Here is an 18,907-nt window from a genome sequence, read left to right on the forward strand (position 1 = left end):
CTGCATTTCCCATATTTCATAGAAGTTTATACAGCACAATTTTGAACATTTTAACTGGAAGAATAGTAAGAAATAGTTCAGTTTCAGTGAAAAGCAGAATAACTAGCACAACAACTTCTTGAATTCAATAATAAATATTACACATTTTAGAAAAGTTTTATTAATATATTACTGACTACTCCTAAGCAATAATGAATGTGCACCCATAATTATGAAAAACAAAAATTGCAAATCAGGTAGCTTAGGATGCTCATAAATAATCTCATTCTGTGAAGTTCTGTACTTGTAAGTTTGTAAGATTAACATTGTTAGTCATATGTCATGCCACTAAAACAAAAAACAAAAGAAAACTAATATCAAAAGAACTATTAAAGGCTGCAATTTTAAAATAAACTTTTTGTATTGGTTATAAGCATGTACATCATACAAAACCACATGGATTTGATAATTACCTTGAAAGTTAAGCATAAATGGACATAACTTTTACCACAGTTTAAGAAAACGTATTTATTTCTCACTACAGAAAGAGTTAGCACATTAAACCTGTACACTTAACCTTGCACTTGTTTATAGATTTTGTCTACGATAAATCAGTGTAAGTTGTAATGATCTTGAAGTTAAACAAATTAGAAAGGGAGAAATTAGAATTCAGATGCATCACATGATCACATAAAAAATAGACTAGTTCAGAATGTTTTAAATATATTCTATTGAAACTAATAAAACTTGAATTACAAACTACAATATATTGGTACTCATTGATAATAACATTGTTTAACTACATTTTTAATGTTACTATGTGAAATGCATAGGAGAACCAGGCTTGTATTAAAAAAACTAAAGAAATCACTTTACTGCAAGCACTAAACAATATTGCTTACTCCTAGGGTACCCAAATGATGAAACAATGGATTTGATTGAATCTTTATAAGCTAAAATATACAGAAACAGTATAATGAATAATTCAAATTAGTCAGCTTTCTTTGATCTCAAGTTAACATTAAACAGTCTTGAACAAAAACCTAGCTACCAGCATACTTCAATCAGATTTTAATTTAGTCAGGTCAACTTTATTTTTCTGTAAGAATACTACAGAATGTGCATGATACTTTCATTAAACATGTGGCTCTATAAGACTACAGACATGTGTGAAATGTTTGACTTCAAAGACATTATGCGCCCTGCTTTGCAATATTATTTAAATTTAGTGGTTATGGATACAAGTATGAAAAGCAAAATGACACAAAATTTCTATGTAGTAGTCTAGAAAATGTTTATATTTTTGATAGACAGCATATAGATATGTGGTCTCTTTAAAGATATTCAACAGCAACTGTAATTTATTCTTTCTATTACTGTTTTGGTGGATTACACCAACTACATGACAAGAGTTTCCATAACTTTTAACATGCTTTATAAACTTTTCATGCAATTTTTGTGCTTTTAGTTAACATTACATGTATTTCAAAAAAAAATAAAAATAAGTATTCATCAATAAGAATTTCTAGTAAATACTTGTCCAGAATAAATGGAGTTAGTGTGTTAAGTACTCTGAGTGCTAAGTGATTTTAAATTTAAGATTAAAATAATTTCTTCATCTGGAAATGATGAAATTCAATCTCATATCTCCTAAATAAATAAAGATATTTTATCAATAAAATTTTATTTTTTATCTGTCATTGTCTCTACCTTAGCTCTATACACATTTGGTCAATTTGATTGAACTCATAACCAAAATAAAGAAATTTAAAGTAAGTAATACTGGCCTACTCTTTCTAGTATTGACCATGAAGTTCAAAGATACCTGAAAGTTTATACTGCTAACCTCTACACATCTATTTCCTATGTTAATTTAACTGTTAGTCGTTGAAGTAGAAACTTGCTAAACATAAAGCAATGGATTACTAAACCTACCATCAAGTTGTTTATGTGAACACCATACTACAACAATGGCAATAGCAAACAAGCATGTATGGCACAATAAGTTGAAGATTTCTACAGAATTTATTGTAATCACAGCTTCTGGAATACAGATGGAGAAGATCTATTGGCTTGTTTATAGCAGAGTGGCTGCAATAGCAATTAGAAATATCTAAAATAATAAAAGTGATTAAAAAAGAATTTTTTATGACATGGTTTGGCACAAACTTTAGGCTGATATAATCAACTTTGTAGTTTATTTGTATGTTAGTTATTTTCTTAGGGTTGTTGAAATTTAGTTGTACTGGTGTATAAAGTAAATAAGTGCTTATGAACATAAATATAATTTTTATTTTTCAGAAAACTTAGCACAATAAATAAAAAATAAAGAAAAACAAAGATTTTATAATGCTTATGATATTATGAAATTGACTTGCACACGTTGTACATGCTAAACACTGATGTAAGTTTTATTCATTCTCTCAACTGGAAGAGAAATAGTCATTTTTGTAAATTTCCAAAATGAACTTTAGAAAACCAAATAAAATTATTATACCAGTATACATAAAATCAATAATTTACCTGGCTTCCTAACAAAGTTATATGCAGGTTAAAATAAATCTCATTTCTGTTAAAAGCATAGGCATTACCAGGTATTTAAAAGATTTAAGGTTTGGACCCATAGGCACAGGAATTTTCACTATTTCAATATGATACTGATCACTGTTTTTTTCAGGGCACTGTCAAGTAGAATCAACTTTTGAAAATAACTCACTAAAACATCATGACATAAATCCTTTGACCTGTCATCAGCATGAAGGTTATTAAAAGAACTAATGGCACACTGTAGCCATTGAAGACAACACACTTGTCAAAATTTAGTAAAAAATTGTATTGTATTTTAAAGCATAATTACTTTTATGAATTTCATATTAGAATCTACTGTACTAATGGTAATTCTGATTACAGATATTCAAGTGAAGCTTTATCCCTTGAGTTCTGGTTCTGCCCAACCACATCTGAAATTATGCCATGTAGCTTTCAAATATCTATAGGACAAGAATATGAACATCAAAACAGCAATATTTCAAGTTCAAATGTTAGTTATATAGCTTAAAAGCATAAGAAATAAGGAATGTTTTGATCCACATTTTGCAAGTTAAAACAATAACAGATAGTACCAACATTACTTATTCAGAACCTTGTACTGAAAAGGTTTCATGCACATTGTTGAAACTCAAGTCACATGAAGTGGCAAGAAGTGTTATTTATTCACATACTTTTATGAAGAATTGAATTTGATGGTGAATGCTTTACAAGTGTGCTTATTATCCAATGTTTCCAAATGCAAAGAAAATCAAATTGTTGAAAGCTTTATTTGCCTTTTATTTAGGTATTATCAACTGGGAACTCCTAGTTTCTGAATACAAACCATTTGCTTAATCAACTGGAAAAGTCATATAACCTCTATAATATAATTCCTCATATTCATTTGCATATTGTAAAAATGGGAGGGGGGCTTTCTGAAATGTTTCTTAACTTAAGCTCTCTTTATAACTTGATTCTATCTTGTTCTTTCAAATGCTTCTACTCTGTGATGAAGTTTATCTAAAGCAAGCTCCATATAGCACCACTACAATCAAACAGCATCTCAGTGACTTGATTGTACTGCTGACTGAGTCAGATTGAGTAAAATTAGTCAAACTAAATATTATTTATGATTATTTCTGGAACTTTTAGTTGATCCTCAATGAGAAGATAATTATTCACTTGGCCCTTGTTCAATAGACATATTGTGTGTAAATGTTGAATGTACTGCAATTATAAATATTTTGTTATGTGTACTAAAAACATTATTTTATTAATTACACTATGTAACAAAATTTTTACTTTTTCTTGTTCCTGTGCAGAAAGTGTTATTTCCCAATTGCTTTTGCCTAAAGTAAATGGAAAAGACCTATTTTTCTCTTCAAACTTTGCTTTTGTGACTTGGAAGTGTATAACGAAAACATGATCGGAGACTATATTTGGGGGCTGATGTGTGAAAGTGATTTACATTACAGTTGCAAATCTTGAAAAACTACTCGCTTCTAAACATCTTTGTTCATTTTTGTATAACTTTAGTATAAATACATGTAAATCTTGATTCATGTTGTTTTATTCAGACCTTATGTAAATGAAAATGTGCACATTTGCCCATTTTTACACAGAAAATATGTTAATTTCTAAATTTCATTATCCAGGTCACAAAAGCAAAGTTTGAAGGGAATAATGGCTATTTTCTATACTTTTACAACATAAGCAATTAAGAAATAACACATACTATCCAGGAACAAAATTTGTGTTACATAGTGTTATATATTAATACAGATACACATATGGTATAATATTCCAGAGTACACTAAGAGGCATACACTAAGTACAAAATATTATGTACTTCTCCAAAAAACATACAAATTGTACATTGTCAGAGTTGTATATAACCTATAAATGTGCATGTTTTACATATATACTGGTATACTAACAATAAAATTTATTGTATATGTGATACCCCTTTTAATTTTGTAGGTACCTGAAACCATGTTCCAAGTTAACATTAATTTCAACTTGATGGTAAAGTTCAGTGTTGAATGACTTGTACACAGAGGATTAAAACCAAAAACATTAAATATTTACTGTATCAACATAAGCTCACTTGCTAAACATTCCAAAATTTATTGCATTTTATATTTTGTTGAATTGATTTAAGTTATATTTATAAAATAATTGAATATTCACTTTAAAAACCAGTATCTTTACTTTCTATTGTTTTCTTAATGTAATTCTATTTATTTTGTATTTATTCTTATAAAATATATTTAGCTCATATTTTCACACATTACTATGCAAATACGTACAGCCCACAAAAAACTATTTTTCTTTTTTTGTGAAATTGTAAGTTGTTAACTGAAGAAGAGGTCACAGTTATAATTAAGCTGATACATTAACTCAGAATTATCAATTCCAAATTCAGTGAACTTAAAATAACTGTTCAGTAAGTACATTACATTATATTCTTTCCATAATGTTGTCTTCACTTATAGTGATGGTTAGAATATATAATACAACATATCTATTTTATCACACTTTATCATTTTCTATCATCTGTTTTCATTACAGAAATCATTTTACACTATTAGGATACTGATTTAGAAGTGACTTAAATCTCTTAAGCTAGTGGAATCTCCAGAGATACTATTGAGATTATGGCCAAAAATTATGTTAAATGCAAAACTACCAAATTGATAAAACAATGCAAATGAATCATTGCAAGATGGATTGATTTTGGTATTGATCTAAGCTGGTACCTTACTTTGGTCAGAAGTTAATATTAGAGTGATTAATTCAATACCTCACTTGTACCTGCCTTCTGTAGAAATTTGGAAACTGCAGGGTCTTTAAAATCTGCAACAGAAATAGTTTTATTACAATCTGATAAACTTCCACATAATTTTCTTATTTCATAAACAAAACCAATGACAGAAAAGGCAATTTTCTAATATTAAGTCTAAATTTTTTTTTCATTTAAGAGGCCACTGTTTTGAAAAGAACATCATTAATCCTATTACATTTCCCCTAGTTGATTAAAACCAACTAAAATCAATCAAATAAATGCAGCCAATTGATGAAAGTTTAGTACAGTAAATATAGTGAAAACAATCTGTAGAAATATGCAATAATAACATTTCTTGACTGTCATCAGGAGTAGAAATTTACAGAAAAGAGAAAAACTATAATGAAAAGGTTTATAAATTGCTATACAAAACTTCTTACATGTTGCAAGTGGCCTGACAAGCTGAACTTCTAGTCTAATATTCAAGCTATAGGGGACAAACAAAACTTTTCTAATAATAATAATCCCTTTGCTTCAATACATACACTTACGAATAATGTTTTTATGTATACATGGACACACATTTATAAATATATATGTATACACACCTATAAAATATGCCTACTAGTTGTTCTGTGCCCATTATGCCAACATGGAACAACAAATTTGAACAAACAAGTAAAAGATGTAAATTCTGCCACATAAAAAGTAGGATAAAGTGTTGTATGACAGTGACATGCTGCAAACACCAATGTCTATAAATGTCACTTTGGAACTATGGATTACAAAACAGGAACAGTAGCAGATAAGTTTTATTTGTATGTGTACTCAATATGTGTAAGACTTGCTGTTTTCCTACATCTACAAATCATCTAAAGCTACCTAACTATTAAGTCACTCATATACCCTGCTCATTACTACATCAGAGAACATGTTGGGAAGTAAATGCACTACATACCCATATTCTACAACAAATTATATTCAGTTTATAGTGTTTTTACTTTCACTGTTTAGTTAGTTAAACTAAGGAATCAATGGGTCATACTTTCATAACATTTATTCCATACACTATTATATTTATATAGACCCCTTTATTTTATTGTTGATAAATTTTTAAATAAATGTATATTTTTATACACAAATTTTAGCATCAAATGAAACATAAAAAATGCTAGCACCACTTATCCAATGCTTCCACATATATAAAAGTTTAGCTCCAGAACTACACAAAGCTGTAGAACAATTTTAAATAACACAAACTTTAACACCACATGAATGTGTTTAGAGGATACTCCAAAAAAACAGATTCTCAGAAGAATCATTGTCCACAATGTGTGTTGTGATGTACAAAGGCACAAACAACTATTACTAAGACGAGAACACACAAGAGGTTACTGACAGGAAAGAAATCTCTTAGAACATGAGACAGAGGAAGAGAGAAAACTAGAGATGTTGCCAAAAAAAGGATTCACCACAAGGTGGTCACTGGTGGAAGACTCCACCTACAAATGACCACAATATACAGAATAAGTAAAGAAATGTATGTGTCTAAGTACTCAAATGCAGAGAGTTTACCAATTAATATACTTAGAATTAGCACTGATTACTTAAAATGTAATCCTACAGGTGTGCAGTTCTAAACCAGTCTTGACATTTATGCCATATTTTATTACGTACTTTTCCCCTTTGGTTCTTGCATTCCAGATAAACTATAAAGATATGAAGGCAAGTTTTAATTCACAATCAGCTGTTTCTCCCTTCTTTTAAACAATTAAGAAATATAGAAAATACACAAATTATGAATTGAGCTCTATGTTGAAAATAAGTGAAGCTGAAATTATAGTACATTTGTGGCACAAACCTATCAGGTCATCCCATAAGTAATATCCAACAATTTATTACAGAGAGTGCATCATAATTTCGGTCTTTGTAGTCATTAAAGACTAAAATTTGTAGTAAGACAGGTATAAAAATGTTCAGACAAATAAAAGAAACTAACCCAATTCCACTTTTTCAGATCATTAATCAAATAAACCCATATGAAGATAGATGTATCTGAGGAGCACATTAGGCATATAATGCTTTATGAGTTTAAAAAAAGCAATAGTGCAGCAGAAACAACACAAAGTATTCAAGGTGTTCACTGCACTCTTGTGAACGTAACTCACCTTTCTTGGACAAGTTAGTGTCTGGAGGTGAAAAGTGGATATATTATAAAAATTTTAAGCATCGAGACAATGGCTCAATGCTGGTAAACTGGTTAAAGCATAGCTTAAGATGGACCTCCACCCCCTAGGAAAGCCTTGTTAAGCATTTGGTAGGGTATTATTAGTGTGATCCACTTTGAGTTGCTGCCACTAAATGTAATGATTACATTAGACTTCTATTGTCAACAGTTAGAGCACTTAAATGTTGCACTGAAAGAAATAAGTTCTGCTTTGATCAATCGTAAAGGTGTTGTTTTTACACCAGGATAATGCATGGCCCAATACAGCAAGGATCACATCTGCAAAGATTAAAGAGCTAGATTTGAAAAAACTTCCACAATTTCCTTATTCTCCAGACCTTGCCCCATCTGATTATCATCTATTCCAAGGTTTGCAGAACTATCTTGATGGAAAAAGAGCTTGGAACCCATGAATATATCAAAATAACCCTATCTACATTCTTTTCCTCCAAACCCCAAGAATTATACAGAAGTGGCTTTCAGAAGCTTGTGAATTGTTGGCAGGAAGTAATTAATAATACTAATTAATAATACAGGAACCACCTCAATCCTTTCATTTCCCAGATTTACCACTGCCATCTGATGCAGATAGAAGAAGTATTAGTAACTGTCAGATTGTGTAATGTTGCACTAGAATATCAACATGAGTTCAGAAGTTCTAACATGGTAGATAAAGAGCTTAAATGTGGGACAGTTTTGTTGCAGTGGATGCTGCACTAAACATTACAACCTTTTCAACTGAAAAAATAGACTGACACTAGTAACAAAAAATAAATTACAGTTTGTGTGGAAATGGAAATTGGACTTCAATAAGCTTACATAAATCTTTATTAGCCACTAAATCATAGAGAACTTTCGGCAAGAAACATTGAGGTTTTTTGATTTTTATTTGTTTTATGCTAGCAAACTTTAGAAAGAGAAGAATAGTGCAAAAAACAAAAGACATCCAGTGAGTGGGAGTTCTATGGGTGAAAACATCTTGTTAGTGAGAATAGCCATTCTCCTCTGACCTGTTCAAGCTGACAGGAAGGAGATGATTAATACTCAAATAACCACTCTTTACAATAGTTGTGTGTAAAAAGGTATCTCTGAATGCACAATGTGTTGAACCTTGAGGCAGACAGGCTACAGCAGCAGAAGACCATGCCAGGTTCCAATCCTGTCAGTTAAGAACAGAAAGATGAGGCTATAGTAGGCACAGGATCACCAAAACTATATGACTGAAGATTGGAAAAATGTTGCCTTTCTGACAATTCTTGATTTCTGCTGCAACATGTAGATGGTAGGGTTAGAATTTGATGTAAATAGCATGAATCCATGGATCCATTCTGCCTTGTGTCAGCACCTTGTTGAATCCATGCTGCAAAAAATTCAGGGTGTTCTGTAGGAAAAAGTGGGTCCTACCCAGTACTAGATAGGTGTATGTAATAGTGGCCACCAAGTATATGACAGAAATGAAAATGACCATGTGAAGGGCTATCTGAAGTATTTTTTACTACACATAAGCAAATTCTTTCAATTACTTATAAATCACTGTCTGTTATGATTAAATAAAATAGAAAAATACAAAAGTAACACATGAATTTCTTAAATAAAGCTACAAAAGTTCAATGCCTGTTGAAAATATATTATTTTTGTGATTTAGCTTAGAACATTAGCAGTACAATTCATGCAGATATAAATACTCCTAAAATACAATAAAGAGACCGATAAGCATATTACCAGAACACAGTTGCTTGCAGAGGTCAGACAAGTTTCTTTTCTATGCATTCAAATACTTAGGTGCAAAAATATTTATATACCTTTTAGAAGTTGTGTTTAAATACTTGACTGTTGTTTTCTGGATTTGTTTGTTGTTGTTTTTTGCATGAAATGAATGGAACCTTACCATTTTACTAAAGAAACAATCACTTTTCTTCATGTAAATGAGATTACAGTTAACTCGATGAACTTTTGGCTCAAATCTAGTATTTGACAAGTTTTACACTTTGTCACATGTTCTATAACAAATCATGTTGCCATTTCATTTTACTTGTACACATTTAGACAATATGAATTCAGTACATGCATGTGTGATTTTTGATAAATTTCTTGCAATTAAACCTAAAAAGTATCAAGTATATTGTTCACTGGTTTAGAACACCAACCTTGTGTTTTGAAATGATTGAATATAAAAACAAATAAATGAAGGACAAAAGTTCAAATGAAGGTGGAGTAATGCAGTGAGGAATCACACTAATATCTCAATCCAGAAGAACCACATGGTAAATAGGTCTATAAATTCAGAAAGAATGCAACAAAAAGAAGTTGTTGGGGAAGGAGGAGGGGAATTAACACTGAACAGTACCAGGAAAACTAAATAGAAGGCTACTCAATATCTAGTGATGTATAAGATGATCTTTTATGATTAAATAGCTAAGTGATGAAAGGGCTGAATGCTGCCAACAGATTCCATATGCAATTCCAACTTTTTGGGAATATCCCCTAAAATGGACAAATGCAAAAAAGGAGAAATTCACAAATCCCAAAGATAAATTGGCAGTCACTGAATCTGTAACAAGACAGTATCCCTCCCCAAACTATCCTAACAGCAAAGAAACTAAAAGTAAAGAATAAGAGATGAAGAGGATAATCACACTAAAGTGGAGACAATGAAGAAGAATGTATTCCCCAAAAATCCCTCTTGAAACTTGTGAAGTGCCTCAGAAAAGAGATGTATGGTGGACAATCACCAGAGTTATAAGGGTAAGGTTAAGATGGGAAAACAGGATATGGGATAAATAGATACCATAGAACAGGCAAAAGTGATTCTGACTGCTGATAACCAAGAAAAGGGTAATATGCCTGATGGTAAGTCAAAACAAAATGATCTAAGGACTGTGGAAGATGAGGTATGCCGCCATGTAACTGTTACTGAGAAACAAGATGTTCAGGATAAACCCTGATGCCAGAACGAAGGAGTGTCACGTAATAAGGAAGGAACAGTATTATAAGAAATCAAGGAAATGGAATATACTCTAGAAATCATGACTACTAAAAAGACTAAGTTTAGCATAGCATAGTCAGCTGAAGAAAAGAGGCTATCAAAATCTTCATTTTCATGAAGAAGTTCAGCAGAAGTTCAGGGCAATGTCTAACAATACTAGGAAAAGAAGGTCTACTCGTGTAATGATAAATCTCCCAATAAATGAAAGCCAAACAAACATTTTTCAGTTAAGTTCCCCTGACCTGAAGCCTTTGTAATTGTGATGAAAGTAGGTGGTAGAACCTCAAAAAGTAATGAAAGTTTGAATACATCGTGTAATGATGATGATTTGGAAAAAGGGGGAAAGCAAAGATAAGTTACCATGTAAAACTACAGAAATATACTATAGTAAAAATATTTCCACTTCACACAAGACTTTGTTTTTAAATGTTTGAGGAGAGCATTTGATGTTATTTCCTGTTTCTTGTTTCACTTGTTTCATTTAATGTTACAAACAAATGTTGAACAATTTGTAGCATTTGGAATTATTACATTTGACTGAGGAATCTTGACTATTCCAAAATGGTGGCTAGGTTAATTACATTTGGAGAAATTATATAATCTATTTTTAAGATATCTATTTTTTGAGTGAAAGATCATGTTTTGAAACATGTTAATGATTTTTTCAGAATATTCAGTAACTCTAGCACAAACCAAAAAGAACAATCAAACTGAAATCTCATTAAATAAATGTTTAATTTTTATGCACAAATGTTCTATCATTTATAAAATATTGGTGTATGTGCATTTTTCATCAAGAGTTTTAATGATTAGGGCATTAGTTAACAATGATAATAATGAAAATTCAAATTTCATATTTATGGAAGTCATTAGTCTTAAGTTCAAGGTACCAATACTGATAACAGTAAAATGATACAATGCAAACAGTATGACAGGAGAATATTTTATTTATTTTAGCATGTAGTTAAAGTATTACTAATCTATTCATTATTATGGATTTGACTACTAACAGCAAGGCCACACAAACAAAAAAACCAGCAACAGACACAAATGAAAACAGTTCTAACAAAATAAAATTTTCTTAATGACACAAAATAATGATAATCTTTACCAATAACAAAAAAATGGGATGCCTGAATGTAACTTCACATCATATTTATATGAATGAGCTTTATCTTATTACCATCCAACCTAAGGACAAATTATTGATAGAACCTGGTATGTACTTTGTAACATAAATAAGTTAATTCAGTACATTAATCTGATTTCACTACTTTAAAATACTGCCATAAACTATATGAACAGATGTTTATTAATAAACTACATATAACCAAAAATGTATTCTAAAAATGGTTGGTACTGGTATTAAAATTTTAATTAAAATAAAGTACAGAATAACATTTTGACCTTCTTGGTTCATCTTCAGGTTAACAAAGAGTTTGCAACTAATCATTGTAGGCACATATCTTAGGGATGAGAATGTGAAGTGGCACAAGACTGCATGGGGCATTGCAATAAAATCTTAGGTTATTAATTAATACAGGTATAAAGATGTTCCTTTATACAATAAGAAACAAACAAATTCAATGAAATAAAATATAAAACCTTACACTGTTGCATACCACATATTCCTGATATTAGCAATAAAATAACCAACATTTGGATAAAAACATAACATTCCACTCACATTCAGCTACCGATTGAAAATCATCCTCAGTAAACTGAGCTACATCTGGCCCTGCTTCACTCTGGTTTGGAAGTGAACCTTCTATACTTCGAGTGCTCAAATCAAAAATGTCTTTTACCACAGAGTGAAAACTTTCTGTAATTTTCCCTTCTAAGTGTACAGGGAGAGTCGTTTTGTTCTGAAAGACCTAAAAACATGTGAAAGACTGTTAGGACTAATTTTTCAAAGTTTTCATTTTATTTCTAGTATCAGATAAATCTTATTCTCATTGAGCTACAACACTTAAACATGGAATAGTTTAGCATTTTTACTGATTTTCTTTAGAAAAAGAAAACAGATTCAAAAAGTGAATTCATATAGGAAGACCACATAATTCATTCACATTTAAATAAACTTCTGGCTCATCACAAAAAGTATAAATATAACACTGATGCAATGCTCAATTTTTCTTATGAATTGTATTCATTTATGCATACTGACTTGTTAATCTGACTGACCATGTAAATGACATGTAAACATAGACACCAGAAGTGAAATCTCCAAACCACTATAATTTAATTGATTTTCTACCAAAATATACAAATTTGAAAAAAAATTTCTGTTAACCCTAGGAATAATACGAGTTCATCTATATATTTGCATACATTAAAAAAATTGCACTATAAATTTTGATACAGCATGTGTATCTTCACAAAATTTAGTAGACTTTTAGTAAAGATTACAAGTATTTTGTACACAAAAATTCAGATTTTTAAAAATATTTTACTAAAGATTTATTTGTGAAAATATTGCCTCTGTTCTGTTACTAGTCTGAGTACAAAATTACTTCATATTATGCTTAAAAAAAACTATTCATTGTCCCATAAATCTCAAATATGATTTGTGTAACATATAAAATCTCAAAAATACATTTCAAATGTTTGTTTTCAGTGAGATTTTATATACCATAATTATGGGGGGGGGGGTCTATCACTTGACCAACTTCATAACCATCATAAAAAATTAGGAAATTATGCTTTCTTCATGCTGGAATGACTCTATAATATAACATGAAAATACAAATGTTTAGTCTAAGTTGCTTAAGCCTCATAATGCTATACATTTATAAATATATTTTTTATTATATTTGCCTTCCAGTCATACCTAGCTAACATTACATAACTTGCATTAACATGGTATACATGCATTCATGTTACATATCCAATAATGTAAAACTGATCTTTAGTCTTCCATGTGTTTTAGTGGACTAGTAATTTTGTAATATAGAGTCACATTTCAATTACTATAAACTATATATGTATATAGATTATTACAATTTAGAAATAAATTATCCAACTTATTTTTCTTAAAACATAGAACAATAAATAAAGAAGTAAAGCCAACAAGTATTTCTTCTAGCTGTAACCTTTGAACTCAGTTGATGCTGGACATAAGTTGCTAAGCCTTTTAAAGGTTTAGTCATGTCAATTATAAAAGAAAAACTTGTCTATTTATGAACCAATTTCACACTAGGTTTGAACCCAACTGTTAATCATCTACACATACAAGTTTTGTGATACAACCAAACTAGAATCTACTGAACAGAAAATGTTATCCCAGTCCTCCAGTGGTGTATATGTCACTACATGTTACTAATGCTTCCATTAATATGTCATTAATATGAGTGAAACATCTGTTCTGAATGTGGAGCATTAAGACATATTCAGGTAGTATATTAGTTCTCAAGAGAATAGCTCTATCTTTCTATAACTAATGACTCAAGAAGTGCTGCCAATTTCTGGTGACTCAAAATAGATATCTATGGTCTTGTCCAGGATAAAACAAATCTAGTTCACTGCAGTGGTGTGGCATCTAGTCAGTATGAGACAAGGTGGAGCAATCTGTGTATGATTCACATACTCACATCAGCCAGAGTAATACAACCTCCATTATGGCAGTAGTCACCCAAAAGCCTTAAAGATTTGAGATGAAACTGGTGGATGAAATGCTAAGAGTGGGTTTCTGAATGAATCAAGTCCAATGGGTTAGTTTGAAAATACAGCATGCACAGCCAGGGAAGTGGACAGGCAATCCCATAGAGCTAGTTTTCTCTTTGATATTCCAAGGAAGATACAATCTAGAATGGACATTCATAAACAACCATATCTTCATAGTGGTCTTGTGAAAAACCTCATTTCAACAATGGACAGATTAGAAACAGTGAAAATGGACTTAACACCTTCCATGAAATCAAATATGCCCCATGAGGCAATTTCAACCAAGAGGTGAGATCCAAGAAATATTTGAGATTATTAGCATACATGGCTAAGAAAATAATAAAGGAACTTGCTCATTAAACATAGTGAGTAAACTGAAAGAAGATGGAAATGAAATTGACAGATATTCAAAATAATGCAAGATGTAGGATTTGGGCATTGTTCACATTCAAGCTTTTAAGATCTCATATATGGGTCATCACAAGTGCAAGGCCAGAGAGTAAATCAAATGGCAGATTGGATGTGATACAGCCTGTGAATATCTCTATTCAGGGAAGAATAAATGGTCCACAAGAGCTGACAAAGTGACGTAGTAAGCATTGAAGATAAGAGTTCTCTGAAAGAAGAGGGATCTGGCAGTAAGAATTGTGGGAAAAATAAAAAGGAGGTGGTGTATATTAAGTAACACATGATCAGCTGAACTGGACACAAAAAGTGATGGTGAACAGAGTCATAATGATCACATAAAGTTAGTGTTGATGGAACATATGTAAAACAAATGTACAATCACCTCACAAGCTGTCAATGTCTTGAAAAGGAGCAAATGTTCTGGGAATTAAATCAAAAAAGGCCTTTGAAAAAAAGTATGACAGAGATTCAATGCACAAAGACCAGATATGCAACAACCACAAAAAGGAAGGTCTTCAGAGAGAAACAGTTTAATGAGCAAATGGTCAAGAATTCAAACAGAGCCTAAACACACAGAGGATCACATTAAGACCCTAATCACAGAAGGAAGCAATGGATCCTGAAGGATTGGTTGGTGTTCATTGGTAAAAAGCAGCTAGGCTATCTGCACCATACAACTGGTAAAAAAATTTATAAAATAAAATTATTAAAATACGTAGAAAGAAATGTTAAAACAAAACAACATTCAATTTTTGAATTAAAAACTTAAAGAGAGTTAAAAAGGCTAATGGTCCTTAAAAATTTAAAAACACAACCAAGGTGGACAGTGTCACCATTGCCAATGTCACTGTCCAATGTAAAGGGTGAACCCCATGGTAAAAGTTTGTCTGAAATGGTGCCGTCAGTCAAGCTTGTAATGACAGCACAACAGTAAAATGTTGGCTACTGTAACTTGAGTGTAGCATAGAACACACACTGGTGCATCAGTTCCAGATAAAAAATGATGAGTTAGAAACTGTGAACAATGTGTTGTATAGCTAGGACAACATCCTCCTTCTGATTCTTATGGAAGCAAGACAGCCAAAGTCCAATAGGAGGACTTATCTGGAGAAGCTTGTTATCACATTGCTCACTCCAAGTCAACTGCTAACTAGCATGGAGCCTAGACTTGAACACAGGACCACAGTTCACATATGGGACAGGCATGTTCATGATAGCACCAGAGCAGACGGACTTAGCTGTGGTATCAGTGAGCCCGTTCCCGCAAATACCAATGTGGACCAGTATCCAGATGAGCTTGATAAAAGTGGATGATAAAGAGAAATGAGCCATTCAGTTTTGATTATCAATGAGAACACGGTGAGAACTAATGTAAAGTGATTCCAGGGCCAGTAAAGAGTTAAGCAAATCAGTACAAACAGTACACTTTGTGCACTGCATAGTTTACATGTGATCCAGAGCAAGAGAAATGGGGTACAGTTTGACAGTGAACACAGAAACTGTAGAGGTGATCCTGTGTGCAACCATTGAACCACAACAAACCATGGCAGTGCCCACAAAATCACCTGATTTTGAACCATACATATAAATGGGAATGGAATGGTTCAAAAATGTTTGGCAAATAGAAGATGGTACTTCCAATCAGGAATATCTGCCTTCTTTAGATGATTCAAAGAAAAATCACATTTGGGGATGGTAATAAGCCAAGATGGAATGGGCTGACTAGTGAAGACAGTAACGTCATCCAAAGATAGACCCAACTCAATCGACTGCATTTGGATACAAAGGCCAATAGGGGCAATGGCAGATTGTCTATTCTAAAAAAGCACAGCCCACTGAGAAAGGAAAACAACCCAGATGGCATGCTGTGGTCAGGATTGAAGTTTTACAATGTACAGTAAAAACAGCTGCATACAACAGAGGTGTAGAGGATGTTCATGAGACTCAGTGTACAAAGTGAGAAAAGCCCCTGTGCAGAGCCTTTAGCCCCAGATGATGAATAGGGTTCAACATCTTCAAGGTTGAGGTCCTGGCAGAGTCATAGACTCATAGTCCAGTTTCAATCAAATGAGAGCACAATTGATTTTTAGGATTTCTGACTCAGGAATGCTCTCCAAATACCTCTCAACAATAACTCCTTGTGACTAATTCAAAGTAGCATGGGGTGTAACCTAATTGGATACATCCCAATGGCCTTTAAATGCAAGAGAAGTTCACTCTGTTTCAGAGTAGATGTGTCCACCAAGATGTCCCCAGAGCATAGCTTTGTGATTGACTTAGAAGAGCCAGCAAGCCCCTTTAGTCTTTCTGAACAAAAATGGGAGACATTTGCCCTAGAGATTTGTCTGATAAAGAAAGTAATATCAGAAAATGAGGTTGAAGAAGTTGAAGATTGCTGTTCAGTTTCATCAACACGTGGTTGTTTACTTAGTGTTTTTTTATTATTTTATTTTCACTTTGAGTTGGGGGATCCATAATAAAGAAAGAATATTTTGGTACCCACTGATTTCACCCAGCATGGAGCCAGCCTTATGAGGGGACACACTACAGTGCCAAACAAGGACATTGCAGCAATGCCAAGGTTTTGTAAACACTATATCTAAATACCAGCATCAGACACAAATGCCACAACACCCATTGAGAACATCCAACACTGGTACTTGGTTGACCCAATCCCAAATGTACCAGTTGACTGACCCTGTGGGGGCCACCCCCAAGGCCATCAATCTACAGAAATTCAAGGCCAAAGTGATGAGTTAAGACTTGGACCCCTCAACCACCAGGATTCTCCTCTCCCCTTCATGGGTTGCCACATACAGCAAGCACGTGGGTGGATGTTTAGATTCCAGAAGAGATAAACTGAAAGTACAGAACCTTCTCTGGGAGGTCCACTCACCATGTACACTGAGGGGACCCTGAAAGACTGGATCTAGGTAGAAAGAACAGGGATGGAAAAGACAGAACCATAGAGATAAAGGTAAAAGGTAGCCAACAATGCTGCCTACCAGTACCCACTGGTAGAAATTCGCAATCTTTTATCAAATAACGGGGTAAAGATAGCTAAAAGGTGGACAAAAGTAGGATGGCCATGTAGCTGAGAGTAGCAAATTAACAAGTGGCCAAAATATCACCACTTACATTAACTAACAGAGAGAACAAAAGAAAGATTGAGATGGACAGGATAAAAAATGAAAATGATTGAAGAGATCCAACAGATGAGCAAAATACCTAATAAATCCAATTGAAAAAGGTATAACACTTGTGGATGAAAGAGATGTCTGAGATTAGTTCAAGAAGACTGTGACAAAAGTAAAAGAAGATATGGACCTTGGATATTAGTCATTCAGTGAAAAAGAAGGAAACAAGACTGAGCTGACAACACAGATGCTACCAACATGACCCAACAAAGAGTATCATGAATAAATACAAAGATACATAGGAGAAGGCAAAGTGGGGAATGCATATAGAGAGATATGAAATCAGTGCTAGTTTATGGTAGATGCAGCCTAGACAGCTGAAAAAATACTAGGAATCAGAAAGGTGGAAGTTTCATATTAAAAATAGTAGTAAAAGATCAATCACTGACATATGCAACTGATTACAAGTCTAACCAAAAAAATGTGAGGTGGTGTAACCAGTCTGTTGTAATAATCCTGTCCAGATGAAAAGTTGATCTGCCACTAAGCACAAACTCCCTCACAACAGTGAAAGAAGCCTAATGTAAGCAAACCCAAAACAGTAAGTCTAATGTATAGAAGGAATAATTCCAAGAGTAAGAGCCAACTAGTGAATGACATAGGAAATAACAATATAACTGTCAGAATGGATCATAACCAAGTGATCCATGAGATGAAGAGGAAGCAGAAACACACCCAATGTACAGTCAAAAATTCCAGGCCATTTATGCGGGAGGTATGCTCAGTAAGAGACCAAAACCCAAAGGATATGGAATCATCCAATGGCAAACCACAACTTGTAAGAGATTCATCAAGTAAAGAGGTGAAGATTCATTCAGAAGCAATAATGTCACCAAGACTAAGCATCAAGAAAACAAAGTGGCAGAGCCACAATAAAGGATATAAAATTGACATGTTCCACTGAACACTCAATCTTGACTGACAAAATGTTCAATTGACACAAAAGTCTACAAAAGAGATAAAATCTCTCATACAGAAAGTACAGAAGAGATAAGATATGAAATGACTAGATGTTCCATGTTTCCTAGATGAATGGGACACCAAGGCAAGAATTAATAAAGACTCCAAGGTAAACAAGTACTGAGTCAGCATCAGGAACAACTTAGAAACTTGAACAGCTACCCCAGACATGC

At 32.6% G+C, this 18,907-nt stretch overlaps 1 protein-coding gene across 4 annotated transcripts in view; it reads right to left on the bottom strand.

Annotated features, from left to right (window-relative positions):
- LOC143244620 (transforming acidic coiled-coil-containing protein 3-like) overlaps positions 1-18,907 on the bottom strand; it is a 102,252-nt gene that overhangs the window by 71,183 nt on the left and 12,162 nt on the right. For all 4 annotated transcript variants that reach the window (XM_076489637.1, XM_076489638.1, XM_076489639.1 and 1 more), the window contains exons 3-4: positions 12,194-12,380; positions 5,312-5,364 (exon numbers count right to left, since the gene is read on the bottom strand). In XM_076489637.1, the coding sequence (XP_076345752.1) occupies positions 5,312-5,364; positions 12,194-12,380 (240 nt within the window). The remainder of the gene's footprint in view (positions 1-5,311; positions 5,365-12,193; positions 12,381-18,907) is intronic.

The sequence above is a fragment of the Tachypleus tridentatus genome, chromosome 2 (assembly GCF_004210375.1).
Source record: "Tachypleus tridentatus isolate NWPU-2018 chromosome 2, ASM421037v1, whole genome shotgun sequence".
In the NCBI taxonomy this organism is placed as follows: domain Eukaryota; kingdom Metazoa; phylum Arthropoda; class Merostomata; order Xiphosura; family Limulidae; genus Tachypleus; species Tachypleus tridentatus.